The sequence below is a fragment of the Anoplopoma fimbria genome, chromosome 8 (genome assembly GCF_027596085.1).
Source record: "Anoplopoma fimbria isolate UVic2021 breed Golden Eagle Sablefish chromosome 8, Afim_UVic_2022, whole genome shotgun sequence".
Lineage (NCBI taxonomy): Eukaryota > Metazoa > Chordata > Actinopteri > Perciformes > Anoplopomatidae > Anoplopoma > Anoplopoma fimbria.
In genome coordinates this window covers 7,864,278-7,879,388 of record NC_072456.1, presented here as the reverse complement: position 1 = coordinate 7,879,388, position 15,111 = coordinate 7,864,278, and the positions used below count along the sequence as shown (strand labels likewise).

At 39.5% G+C, this 15,111-nt stretch overlaps 1 protein-coding gene across 1 annotated transcript; it reads left to right on the top strand.

The window, feature by feature from the left end:
* Positions 1 to 5,270: 5,270 nt before the first annotated feature.
* On the top strand, positions 5,271 to 7,120 carry rgs16 (regulator of G protein signaling 16). Its single transcript, XM_054603033.1, has 5 exons — positions 5,271 to 5,375; positions 5,633 to 5,716; positions 5,828 to 5,889; positions 6,053 to 6,219; positions 6,385 to 7,120. Exons 1-5 carry the CDS (start codon positions 5,332 to 5,334, stop codon positions 6,601 to 6,603), a joined length of 576 nt encoding a protein of 191 aa, XP_054459008.1. The 5' UTR covers positions 5,271 to 5,331; the 3' UTR covers positions 6,604 to 7,120.
* The last annotated feature ends 7,991 nt before the right edge of the window (positions 7,121 to 15,111 follow it).

Genomic DNA, 15,111 nt, shown 5'->3' with positions numbered 1-15,111 from the left:
TTTGGCCTCATTTGAAGGTGTTGCTCTATCATGATATGTCACATTCCCAGGAATGGCAGCAATAAAAAATGTGATCTGTCTGATGTGGAACTGCATGACCTATTTTTTTTTTCATTTAAATGGATAGATGAAAAGATTGATACCTCTCTTAGCTTAGCATATAGATATGATGGAGAAAATAAACATAGTTCTGCCAACTCATCCATGGAAATGAAAAAATGTAGCAAAGTGAAAGCTTTGTTTACACCTGGTGCTGTATTATGAAACACCATGAAAACACACAATTATGTATCTTATCTAGTATTTTCCCTAAGATTGATTTGGGGTATCAATTGGACAATGCCAGTATCCCTGTAATGTAATATTCAAAGTTGTAAACATGCAGAAGTCTCCATTTTGAAATGTTTAAAATGTTATAACCATGTAATTCCCGATTTACATAGGCTACTGATGAAAAATGACAATGATAAAACCCTTCATTAAAAAAGGATGACCAAAGCTTTTTTTTTTTTAGTCTATGGAGAGATATCTGGCATTAGACCATGCATTTGCTCCACTCATTATACTCAACAACAAAATGAATAAACAACGCATAAGCATCAGGACCAAAATAAGTTAAATCATCCATTTTGTTTGTTTGGATCTCCATTTCAAAAATGTCTTATACTGTCCAGATCCATTGGCCAGAATTTCCCAGCAATTCACTCATATCTGTTTGAATGTTTCCATTCAGTTATTGGTTTAAATGGGCTTTCAGCTGTTCCCCTCGGCTCTTCACTGACTCACCGCTCTGGCGGACCTTGAGAAAAAAACAAACAAACAAGGCCGCCGATGTAGTGCCAGGAAACATTACAGGCACTTCCTGTGGCATTGACATGAGGCTAGGATGTAGGGTTTTCCCCAGTTTTAACCTTATCTTCTCCAAGATAAACAAATGCGGGGAAATAACTCAAATAAGATTGCTTCTGCTTTGCTTTCAGCACTTCCTCAGGCATGAAGTCATACCAAGTCTGCAGAGAAGCTCACTCACATTGACTCCATTAAGTTTTATTTAGCGCACATGAACATGGTGTACACAGGCATCAGCAGTCTGGCAGCACACTGGAAGTTCACACATAAGACAACTTGTTCAGTTAACTTCGACTGTGTCATCGCAACAGCTGCTCCATGTGTTTCAACCAGCTGCCTGTTTATTGAAAATAATACAGTCTAATACAACAGCTCTGCAATAAATCTAATCCTCAAAGAAGTTATCATATTCATCTTTTTTTGGGGGGGGTGAATGTTTTAGAAAGATATTAATTCAACTTAAAGCTAGGCTTGGTAAGGTATTTTAGACCACCAGTTATCCTTAACTCCAAGGATATGGATGCAAACTAGTTTTGAGCAGAAATGTAGTTTTTGCACACAATACTTGTTGCCATCAGGGTGTAATTTATAATTCAAAATCTTACTGTTATTGCCTGTTGGTGGTCTTTTTTTTCAGGCATACTCTGTTTATGACATGGTAGTGACAGTGAGGTATTAGGGACCTCTTCTGATTTATTTGTCATTTTTCTCTTCGGCAACAATGCATTGCGCAGGGTGGCATAACAGAATCCCCCAAATGATCCCAATCCTGTTTTTTCATCTCCGCAGTTGGAAGTGAACAGTGAAAGGAGCCCACTGAGCTGAATATGAGCTTTCCCTCCATCACAGCTGAGCCCATATTAAATAGAGAGGTCCTCACTGGGTTCAAAATGAACAGAGATGAAAAACGAATTCTAATATCAGGTAGCCTGAGGTAAAACGGCTTAGTCCGAATGCAAATGATCTGAATAGATTTGTGGGTTGAGGTAAAGTAGGGCCCTGAGACGTAAGTGTCCTAAATCGGCTTCAGCCTCGATTCTGTCCCAGAGGAGATGAAGTAAGCTAGGAGTGAGATGTGACATTTCGTTGGAAACTCACTCATACAGGTAAATGTCACTTCAGGATTGTCTGGTGAAGCATTTCCTTGGTGCTATTTAATATTACAACGCGACACATTAAACATACATTTTGTTCATTTATTTGGTGTTTTTTTTCCCTTGTTCGCGTATAAAGGACATTTTGACATTCGGAGCAGATAAAAAAAAGTCTACACTGGGATTCATTTTGACACAGATATGAGTTCTTGAAATAATTTTTTAGTACTATTTTTGTTTCCTTCACCATTTCTAAAAGAAGTTAAGGCAAATGTCTTGCAACAAAACTCTCATTCAAGACTTGCTTCTAAGATATGAGGCTCCTTCATTTGTTGATCCAGAGTGTGTTGTCGGAAGGGAAAAAATGCCCGGAGCCTCCTCAGAGCATTACCAGGTTCCAGATATCACAAGATGCTGCTGTCATCGCTGCCCCCATTGAATAGCTGATTGTGAATGAAGATGTATTTTACAGAAATATGATTAACCAGGGCAGATATTCCTGTATGTTAGCAATGACCATTTAACTATTAGATAATTGAATCCCAAAACTTTCAAGGGTACCATGCCATATGGTTATCATAAGTGTGAAGGGAGGCATGATAACCGTAGGGCAACCAACGGCATCACTAGGAGGTGGTTGATCAAACAATGAAACTCTCTGTTGCTTAGATCTTAGTTAGAGATTTCACCGGAAGAGTTTTTCTGAGAAAGAAGATGTTACAGCCCTCTCTCACAGCTTTAATATATATTTCACATCAGTCTGTAACATTATTAACTATCACTGTCACAAAGGGTTGAATGCTTAAACACAGGGACTGCCTTCAAAGCTGATTTCTTCATGTTCCAATCCTCTTCAGCTTTATTTTTTGAGTTTTTTAGTGTTATATCAGTCTAATAGAAATGTTGTTTGCGCACATAGTGATGTGACGTGTTAGGCTGGTGTGTATGTGTGTGTTGCATCAGCGAGCTTCAAGGACAGTGAATGTCTCGCTTCCAGAAAAGCCCTTCACTCAACAATATGATACAGATTCTTCTCCATGGTCGCTCTTTTATTGACTAGTTTCCGGTTTGCCGTGTCAATAGGACTGTCAGAGGCGCAGAAGTGTGCTGACATCACAGTATGAGTGTATGAGTAGTTGAGTGGGTGGCCGGGATCCCCCAGGCTTCTTAGACAACCTTTGTTTCTTCCCTGGCAACGAAAAAGGGGCAATTAAATCCTCCAAAGTCCAATGAATCTGGACAGTTTAGGTCATCCCTTGTTGCTCTTCACATCCATTTCCATTAGCTGACTCAACCTAATCAGTGCTGCCTTCTCATGGTACAAGGTGAGATCTTGCTTAATGCTTCTGTATCACAGGAAGTGCCCTTTGAGCTGCTTCCTCTTTAGCCCAGGGATATGGCAACAGTCGTAAGCGTAAGTTGTAACCCCTTGTTATGCCAGCGCCTTTCAAAACTACCCATTTGAGCAGCTATTCCAAACATGACTAATATCTGATCTTCTACCTCTTAGGTTAAGGTCTTGCTTGAAGGTCAGGAAATGATCACGATGATTAAAGGGAAAAAACTATTGGCAGGTAGTGGGATGCAAACAGCGGTCTTTTCATATCGTCTAAAACCATTAGTCTACTAAGACTATTGCATCTGAGAGGACACAATCATCATTCACTGGAAAAGGTCGATTGCAAGGAAAACACAAAGGTTGTTTTAAGCATTTAAACAAATGACCAAAGCCATACGTACAAAGAAATTCTGTTCGGGTTATATAGTTTTCTTATTATCCTCAAATTCCATGAAAAGACCTAAACCAACAATGAGTGGATCCTACTAAAAACAAGTATTGCTTGTGTATCCAAAGCCTGGGATATGTAATTCCTCTGCGTTCTGCATGCTGTCCAGATAACATAAAACACATCAATGAGCCATACTGTTGAACTGGATGACAAGTTTTTAAGATGAAAAGTAATTATTGTTCCTTTTGTCAGTATATGCAAAACATTTTCTTGGCATTTTACTCTCTCCATCTAAAGAGGAAAACATACACTGACTGCGCTTACTGAAGATCCTGTGTATAGCTGCTTCTTAATGACTTAATTAACACATTTGTATGACATTTCATAATAAAACCACTGACATCTGAAAACAAAACTTTATTGATATATATTTTATTAGAGAGGAGTAAACTATATCTATCACATGCCCCTGTTGGGTCTCAATTCCTTGAAATGCCGATGGTTCTACTTGCATAACGGGTGGAAAACAATGTTTCCATTGTCATTTGTGGTTGAAAGTCTTTAACGCTTTTAGTTCCTGTGTTGGCTCTGGTGGCACAAGGTCTTTGAGTTTTAAAGAGAACAACAACAAATTCATAAGACATTATTAGGATTTATTGTATTATATGTTTTTGGAAATATGCCAGCTAGAGGCCACTGTACGGCACTTAGAATTATAACCATTCTTCAGTGTCGTATTTCCTAAGATTTTCTATTGGCAATTCAATTTGATTTATTAACTGACAAATCTTTGATAAGCAACCTGCAACTCGCCATATGGTAAACGTTCCCGCTTCAGCTTTATTGTGGCGAGCAGTGAGCTTTACGTCCAGCTTTCTTACAGTAATATAATTAAACAGAGTAAATACCACATATCCTTCCCATCAGTCCTTTGAATGAACTCCTTTTATAGGGTCCATAAAGATGCTGGGTGTGATTGCAGTTACCACTCGACGTTATTAGCGTATTGGCTTGTAAGGTTAGATCATACACACTGACTGATTGATTGAAACCTTAATTTATACAAGCTCTATTTTGTAACAAGTAGTATTTGATGATAAAACACAAGTTTGATGCTAGAATACAATAGCCCACTGCTCCCAAAATACTTAAGATGGATTTAATGCAGTGATCAAATTTCATGGTTTTACCTATGTGAGGATTGTTATAAATTCAATGTATGAGGAAAAACTGTTAGAAACTATATGTGCCAAGTTTAACAATTTTCTCACATCTAGACAGTGGAATCTTCCGTGTGTGTTAATAAGCTGTTTTGAAAAAGAAGGGGCGAAAAAGAAAACACCAAAAGATTCACTGTGGCGTGTTTTCAGGGACAAGCAAGAAAAACATACTGTACTGCAGAATATCAGTGACTTTTGTCATTTCACCTCCCCCCCTCTTTTCTCTCTACCTCTCTCTCTCAACCTCTCTCTCTCCACCTCTCTGTGGTTGGCTGAGAGGGCTGATGACATGTAAAAAGCAGGGGAGGTGGGACTATAAATACTCTGCTCTGGCTCTTACCAGACTCACAGAAAATCTCTCTCCCTACTGAGCTTTACCAAACGGATATTTAACTGCCACCTGCAACCAACTTTACCAGCTCCAACCTCTCGATCAGTATGTGCAAAGGACTGGCATCGCTTTCTACCGGCTGCTTGGAAAGGTACATGAAGTTTCATGCAAATATCCACATGGCTGATGTTTGCATTACAGGATAGGGAAGACAGCATTTTATTTTATCTTTTTGTATCTGTGTGAGAGCATTTGAGAAGCTAAAAGAGTCAGATTCAGGTTATGCTATATTTAGACTTTGCAGTATGGATTCTCGTGAGCTGTATTTTACTGCACAGTAATGGTTTGTCAGAATGCAAATCAAGATCTTGTGAAAAATGTATCTAACCTGTCTTCTTTTTCTCACAGAGCCAAGGAGTTGAAAGCAAGGCTGGGAAGCATTTTGCAAAAATCCACTTGGAATCTATCCTGCTGCAAAATAGGGCAAAACAAGTAAGCATCTCACACACTGTCCTATATGTTACTAAAACTTCATTTTACCTTTGTCACTGTGTGCTTGATTGAAACTCTGGGTCTAATCTATTCTCTCTTCATCTTTTTCAGGCCAACCCTGGAGGAGTGCCTTAGGTGGAAAGAGTCCTTTGAACAACTCCTGTCCAGCAAATGTAAGTAAATATCAAAATTTTAGCATTTCTGACACATAAGCACACTAAGCAGCATGTCCAGTAAACGCATACTGTAGTGATGGGAACAGACGCAAGCAGCCCCTGCGGGGACCATTATATGCAGTAATTAATTAAATTAAATAAATTGTCTCTCTCTCCTCAGATGGACTGTGTGCCTACACAGCCTTCCTGGTGTCTGAGTTCAGCGAGGAGAACATTTTGTTCTACTTTGCCTGTGAAGATTACAGGAATACCAAGTCTACAACCAAATTACCAGCCAAAGCCCAGAAGATCTATGATGAATTCATCGGCAGTGACGCTCCACGAGAGGTAAGGAAACACCAACCTCAACAAAGGATTTGAATCTGAATCCTAAAAGTTAGATGATGAGGTCCAAAAACACACTTTCCAGTTGGGCATTGATAAAACTTCTAACCCTTACTAGATGAAAAAAAATAATAATCTGGTTCTTTCTCCTTGTCCTTTTTTCACCAGATTAACATCGATCACGAAACTCGTGACATCACCAGAGCCAACATGCTGGTGTCTTCCCCTTCTTGCTTTGAACCGGCCCAGCACAAGATCTACATGCTCATGGCCAAAGACTGCTACCCTCGCTTCCTCCGCTCTCCGACCTACAGGGATCTAGTGTGCCAAGCCACATCGAGCGCCAGCAAGGCCAACAAGCAGCCCCAGCAGGAAAAAAAGGTGTGAACTCTCTCCATCGAGGATTGTTAGTGGTTCGCCTCAAGGTTTGAGAAGGCAAGAAATGCATGGCGTTAGCTGCTGCACCACGAAGCTGGACTCTGCGGGTGCAGATGCACAGATCGCCACAAGAGCAGCCGTGGATGGGCGTGTTCTGTAGACGCCGAAGATTGAAGAGAAAGGGACAATGGAGGAAAAAATGGAGGTTGATGCCTTAAGTGGACTGTTGCGTGAACACAGACATGGTTTGGACATCAAGGTCGAGTGAAAGTAAAACAGACAATCAAAGTGACAATCAAACAGGAGGGAAGAAGAAAAGCACTTTTTTCTATGCCAATTGGCAAATGCTTGTGGTTGTGATGTGCAATGTCTCTCTGTTGAAGTTTTACACTGTTTATGAACAGACATGTAAGGTACTTACTTATTTATTTGCCTGTAATATATTTTTCATTTTTTTACCGAACATGAAAAAATGTGCAATTTAATTTAGATTATGATATTTATATCACTGTTATCTTTTTTTACGTCCATGCAAATAAAGTAAATTATTTGAAAAAAAATACTAAAATGTGTTGTCCTTATTGAAAGAAGATCATGGTTTAAGAATTCTTTTGATTTTTGGGATTTACAATGAGTTGCTGAGCAGCACACACTTAGATATGACACAGTATCACTAATGAATACACAGTTATTATGACATTTCTGATACCAGTAGTATTTTAAGTATCTCACCTACTCAACCCGGTGACAGAGATAAAACATAACATGTAAACATGTCACGGTCAGGTGGAGTATATGCAAAACCACGTGCAAATTCTGTCTCAGTCTGCTTGTTAAACACTTCACATGACCTAAATGATATATTTGCTCTGAATCATGAGGCCTTCTGCAACTGATGTTGTGCAGAACTGTTATTCACCTTGGAAACCGCTCTGCTCTGTCTTATAAAGACCTCTGACAATGTAAGCATCCGCCTGCCCTGAGCTATTGTCCCATATCATGTGAATAAGAAAGAGCTTTCTAGCAAACAGGAAGCACAGAGAGATTATGTGACAGCATTCACGTAATAGATGAGCAATAAAACTTTATTATTAGGTGCAACTGTTTGCACAAGCCATCTACTCCAGATAATAAATAAGAGCGAAGCTGCTTTCTCTGCTGTCTGCCAACCAAGCATGTAGGAAACACAAAGAGGATACTACAAAACCCCTCTGGTTTGGTAATATTTGCATGTATTACAGTGATAATGATGTTATCGGGCGGCTGTGGCGTAGTGGAGAGCAAGGTAGTTCTCCAATCAGAGGGTTGGTGGTTAAGAATTGTCTGAACACAAGCAGGAAGAAAAGTTTATTTTTATTCTTATCACAAAATCCAGACTATAGCAGCCGACATGCAGAATGCTACTTTAGTAATATCAGAACAAGGTCTTTACAGTTAAAGTGGCGTAATGGAGAGCAAGGTAGTTCTCCAATCAGAGGATCGGTGGTTCGATACCCGGCTTCGGCAGTCGATGTGTCCTTGGGCAAGATACTTAACCCCAAGTTGCTCCCGAAGGCTTGCCATCGGTGTGGACTGGATGTTGCATGAATGTTAGTTAGAGTCTGATGGTGGCACCTTGCATGGTAGCCTGTCATCAGTGTGTGAATGGGTGAATGATATGTAATATACTACTGATTGTAAGTCGCTTTGGATAAAAGCGTCTGCTAAATGACTGTAATGTAATGTAATCTAATAAGTTCTCATCAGAATGTTAATTATTGCCATTGTGATTGCATTGATAAGGTGCACTTCAGCAGCAGGCAGAGTACAAAATGTGGCTAAATGTCCACTTTGTGTATTCAGATGTCATCAGTGTAGAGTGGAGCCAGTGTCAGGTGAACAACAGCTGGTCCAAAGGCCTGATGCATATGAACATCTCATAATGCTGCCTCCCTCTCCATAGTAACCATTTGACATTTGATCTAGATCTTAGCATAACAATGGCCATCTGTAAAACTGTTTTTACTCTATACGTTTTGGCATATTGCAAACAATGTCAGAGGTGCCTTGCAGAGGTATATGTTAAATTTTCCGGACTGAAGATTTAATTATTTAATTTGTTACAATAATATATAGAAAATACTGGAGGAAAAAACATTGTTTTTTACATCAAGTTTTAAATAAAACGCCAAATTTTCACAATCTTCTATGACACTTGCGAACGAAATGCACTTGAAACATTGGTTATGATCTTGTACTGCACTCAACATATTCACAATAGCGTGCAACTGTTTGTGCATCCAACATAGTGGAGTATTGATATTTTCAGTCTAATATTTTTTTGTTGGTAAAGTTAAAACCAGAGCTTAAAGTAGATTGAATATTGAGCTTGCAGACAGAAACGTGAATCCAAATGAATGCTAATGTTGCTCCCTGTCTAATGGATGTGACAGTGGGATGCCACCTATGCCATAGTTTCTATATGATAGTGATTAGTGGAGGCTGTGTATCTGTCAGCTTGTTTGAGTATGTCTGCCCCCTAAAGGCCACAAATAATTTAATCCATCTTTAAAATTCCCATTTGTTTACAATTCCAGATAAGTGGTTTTGTGAAGATGGCCAACTCAGTGCTAAATCTTGCTACATCTTTTATTTGAAAGGTTAATGTTTCTGAAATGAGATAGTTCATTGTACCATTATGAAGTGCTGCAATTTATTATGGACAACATGGACCAACCGCTAGATGGAAGTAGACAAGATTTTAATTCATTTATATGACTGTAACTACTGTTGATCTGATTAGACTGTAAACAGATCAACAGTATTTACAGTCTGCCAGTAAAGCTCTAAACTTTAGAGCTTTACTGGCAGAATGCAAGGTGATTGGTTTACCCCTGCACCATCCACAGGTGGGATTTTCAGACTATTTGTGAATGATTTGTACAGTAAACACCGGTCTGATTGCAAAAACATTCATGTAGAAACTACATATGCTAAAGGTGAGTTAAAAACACTACTTGCTAAAGGGCAAGTAAAGATTGTAGTTCTGGTTGATACACCGCTAATGCTAACAATTGGGTATAAATAAAGATGGTCTACTGTGCTTTGTTAATTATCAGGAGTGAAAAAATCCCACATTATTTGTCACTCTAATAAAGAAAAAATATTAACCGTGCTGTCCTCTTGTGTGTTTAATTCACACAAATGTAACACCCCAATAATCCATCCTGAAGTCCTCCCTGAGATGTTTTGCCTAGCTAGAACACTGTAGCTTTGCTTCTCAGAGATGATAGTTGTTACTCACTCGTCCACAAGAGGTCAGTTGCTTGGAAAGCACATGACATAAGTTTGTTTTAAGTTTTGCTGTTTCCCTGGTAGGGATCCACTTGATAATTTATTGGATTCTATCTGCTGTGGTTTTTAGATGTCCCTCTCAGATATTTTTATCACACCAGTTTACTCGAGGTTAACAGAATATGTGATGCTCACGGCAGTATTCATTTCCAGAAACACTAAACCACAAACATCACTGTGAACAGTGGAACTACTTTTCTCTAAAGATATAGAACCGATTGGACTATTCGGAAATGAATGATTTCCTTCAGGACCTAACAGATCAGTAGGCCTCTGTCTCTTTCATCCATATTAGCTCTGTCTGATCACCAATCTTATTTATATAGAAATATAATAACACTTCATGTATAAGTAATCTAATAATCTACACAACATCCCTGGGTTCTGTTATTCGCTCGCATGACTTCTCTTACCATTGTTATGCCGACGACACCCAGCTGGTCTTGTCATTTGTGGTGACGCCGTGGTGACGCCAACTCGGACTGTGAGGAATCTGGGTGTGACCCTGGACGACCAACTGTCGTTCTCAGCAAACATTGCATCAGTCACACGCTCCTGCAGATTCCTCCTCTACAACATCAGGAGGATTCGCCCCTTCCTCACTGAGGAGACGGCGCAGGTGCTCATCCAGGCTCTGGTCATCTCCCGCCTGGACTACTGCAACTCACTACTTGCCGGAGCCCCGGCGTCGGCCATCAGACCTCTGGAGCTTGTCCAGAAAGCTGCAGCACGTCTGGTGTTCAATCGCCCCAAGTTCTCTCACACAACTTCCCTTCTCCGTTCTCTACACTGGCTCCCTGTAAGAGCTTGCATCCAGTTTAAGACTCTGGTGCTAGCCTACAGGGCAGTGAAAGGAACAGCTCCTTCCTATCTCCAGGCCTTGGTCAAGCCCTACACCCCCGCCCGACCACTTCGCTCTGCTGCCTCGGGGCGATTGGTTGCCCCGTCGCTCAGAGGTCCCTGCGGCCGATCCACCCGGTCACAGCTTTTTTCTGTCCTGGCCCCTCAGTGGTGGAATGAACTCCCCACTGACGTCAGGACAGCAGAGTCGCTGCCCATCTTTAGGCGCAGGCTGAAAACTCACCTCTTCAAGAAGTACTACCCGGAGCCTTCCTCGTAGCACTTATTGCATTCGTATCAGTTCGTTGCACTTATTGTATTCGTATCAGTTCGTTGCACTTATCCTATTCGTATTAGTTTGTAGCACTTATTGTATTCGTATTAGTTTGTTGCAATTATTGTTTTCGTAGTAATTTGCTTCTGCACTATACTTTTGCTCTGGTTTATGCTCTTAGATGCTTGTTTAAGAAAGGAGATGCACTTATGACTTCTGGTGACTAGTAGTTCTCTTGAATACCTATGTTGAATACACTTCCTGTAAGTCACTTTGGATAAAAGCGTCTGCTAAATATAATGTAATGTAATGTAATGTAAGTGGCAAAGTGATGTTCTCCAACAAGGAAGGTATTGTATCCACGGTGTTGATGCCAAAATTAGTGCAAAGGACGATAACACGATTGTACCATTTATAGTTACATTCATGCCCATAAATAGCACTCATAGTGCTCCAAGCTAACACTCAGCTGACCTCTACTCCACAGGGTAGGATGCTCCAGTTTATTTTCTCTTTCATGTCCAACATTAGACAAAAAATGTTGTGTGCTCAAATAAATACACGTTATAAGTGTTTGTTTGCTAACACAAGGTTCAATACAAGGAATCAAATTGTTTTGTTCATGGTTATTACAAAAAGTAATTTTTAATGTACAGGATTTCACTAAATAATCATGTTAATTAGATGCTGTATAATCATAATTTTGGATATTAAATCATAAAGAGCTTGGATGTATCCTGGTAAAATGTGTCTGCACATGTGCTGTACTTCCTACAGCAGTCCCGTGGAGTATATTCATGAAGTGACACTGACATCTAGTGGTTTGAGTTGTTATCACTAAATTTGCCAACTACTGAAAAGTTGTTAATTAATGCAGTATTAAATCACACCAGGGGTTAACAAAAAGGGAGCTGAGATAAAAGAAACAAAAGAGACAAAAAGAAAAGAGCAAAATTCAACTCATGCTCATAAGCTATTCCATAACCTGTGAAGGAGTCTCAATTAGATACTACTTCAGAAAAGTATTCTCTTAGACAGAGCAAGAATAATAGTTATTTAAATGCCACTAAATCCTACACAGCCTTTAGTTAGAGAAAGAAAGAAGAAATAATGTAATAAATAGTCCTGTCAGTGAGTTAAGGGATTTATAATGTATTTTCCAATGAATTGCAATCAAATTCCAATTAATCTGTCAGACATTACTTAATTTTAATGGGTCACAAACCGAGAAAGTTGGAAACCAATGTCTTTAAAAAAAATTCACATTTTAGTTTTATTTATTTTTTTAACATTGAGCAACACTAAGTCTCAACATTTGGGATATTTTGATAACAGCAGAGACAATTAATGCATCAATTATTAATAATTATTCATTTTTTTATCAAATAGATTTAAAATGTAGCTTTTCAAGGTTGATAAACCAGTACTGAATTCCTGCATGAGTTTTTTTTTTTACAGCACCAGGGGGCAGTGAAAGGCTGTGAATAAACCTTAACATACAAGGCCCTGTCTTCTTTTTCTCCTTTGTTTATCCAACTTTTGATCTTAAATGAAACTTAAATGACATGATCAATAAAACATAAATCTAAATTACACTTAACTTTGAGGAGGTATTAATGAATTCCTCTCATAAATGATTGATGTTTTTGAGTGAAAAGTAGATATGGACATGAAAAAAATAGAGAGGTCATGAGCTCATTTCCCAAACGTCAGTTACAGCCTGAATGTTAACAGAGCCAATGTACTGGAGAGCGCATACTATAAGTTCATTATAAGACCAAACCCTTTAGAACCCTGACAGTCTTCATCACATATTGCAGTATGAGCTGGAGTTTAAATAGGTGTTGAGAAAACTCAGTGTTCTGACCCCTTTGTGGCCGTGAAGACGAGAGCAGTAGATGACCCAATGTGAACATTCCTCAGTATCTCCCCCAGGAGTGGACATGTGCTGTGCATCTCCTCAGATGCAGGCAGACGTACCTCATTGTGGCCCTGACCTCCGGGTGGGGAGGGTTGGGGGTCTTTCTTTTCCTCTCATAGGATGTCCCTCACATCCCCTTTGTGCTTGTCTACTGCTGTGTTTTTGTAACCAAGCAGGAATCAAGGAGCAGGATGTGACAGAAGGAGTAGAAGTGCAGTAAGAGAGAGCAGATAGAAAGGAGAGGAGGAAACATGATAAACATATTGGACGAGTGGGCGAGAACAGAGACAGACTAGAGGAGGGAACGCAACAGCATATTACAGTCCAAGCGTGGGAAATCTCCTTGTGTGGGTCCCTTGTGAAAACTTTGCTAGTGACTCTCAGTTCCTCAGGGTTCACATCCTCTGAGCTCTAAGGATCACACTCGGACCTGGAAAAATAAAGCCTCGACACACTGAATATCTAATGCATCTTCCATTCTGTTCCACAGTCCAATTTTTTAGGTACTTGTACTTTATTTAAATGTTCAAATTTTGTCTAAGCCTTTCCCAGCATCCATTATGTTCTGGCAAGGTTTCACACTTAGTTCAGAGGGAGGGTGTACGTTTCATAAGGTCATCACTTTGAACTCTTCTACAACCTTGAACGCACATCTGCCAGATCTAATCGCAATGTTGACATATTTCTGTTGTAGATGCATCACTAATTCGTACCAGATGTTTGCACAATACCAAAGTGGGCCTTGCAACACATCTCTTGATCTGGAGATGTTTCAAATGGAACAAAAAAACGAATTAATTCCCTAGCTCACACCGAGCTGTGTGTGTTTGTCAGAATTGATTGCTCTGAAAGCCAACCATTGTTATTAAAGTTTGAACCAGGTCAGACATGAATTTTCAAAACTGGATCAGGGAGCATTTATCCTGACAGAATTCAAGTGAGGTCAAAGCATTAATTGCAATGAATTTATCATTTGGTAGTCCCAGAAAAATGCAAAGTTCTGTCTGGTGCATTTCTATCATAATGCCAATTATTGTGCATTGCCCCTGATAAATAAACAAAGAACCATGATTGGACTTATCTGTTGAGTAGTGATTAGGTTTGGCAGTTTGTAGCTTGCCATTTAGTGGCTTTAACTGGGCAGTATGTCACTTTTTAACCTCATGGCTCGCAGCTAACCCTGATAACAGTGCAAACAGCGGCAACAGTGCTGACAGAGCTTACAGTGTTTACCTGAGGGGGAACTGGAGGGTTGGTGAACACAGCATCTTTCTTATTTCACAATAATGGGCATCCTTGTCTCCATGATCCTAAATCATCTGGTGTGTGACAAGGAAATCGTCCCAATTCCTAAAATGCATCTCAAGGAGCAAGGAGCAAGCATCTAGGAGGCTTGCCGGAGGAGCTATAAGTGAGGAAACACCAGTGTTTCCTCAGTGTTTTCGGCACCCTTGATGCATAAAAATGGTTTGACACACAGCTGGAATAATCTCAAACTGTGGCAGGACTCTACAAATGTTACTGTTTCTTTTGTATTAAAAAATGTAGTTGGAATAAGACAGCTCATCTGTCATATGTATCAAAGCAGTTTCAGTAGAATCATTTTTGTGATATGCATGCTGAGCATGAATAAGAAGTTTATTAGTTTCCACGTATTTCCAAATGTGATCAGGGGGAGAGTAAGCTAATTGGTTGACTGTTTGGTGCAGTAAAAGTTATTTTAGCATCCTTTGGAACTGGGTTGAGTTTTCGCATGTTTCCATTCCAAGGGAAACTTTCCTTGTTGAAAAGAAAGATCAAATAGTTACGTAACAGGTCTTTCAATATATGAGCCTGCAGATTTCAACAATTTGTTGTCAATGAGAACATACCCTGGGGATTTATTATAGGGAAGTGAAATAGGAATATTCTCTTTGATCTGGTTATAAAATACTGTTTAATGGTAAATGGACCAATGACTTGGACTTTACTTGGACTTTATATGGACTTACATTTATATAGCACCTTTCTAGTCTTCAGACCACTTAATCGCTTAACACCACATGTCAACATTCACCTATTCACTTACACATTTTACATTGATGGCAGTAGCTGCTATGTAAGGTGCCACCATAGGAGCCAAACTAATGCACATTCACGCACACTCACT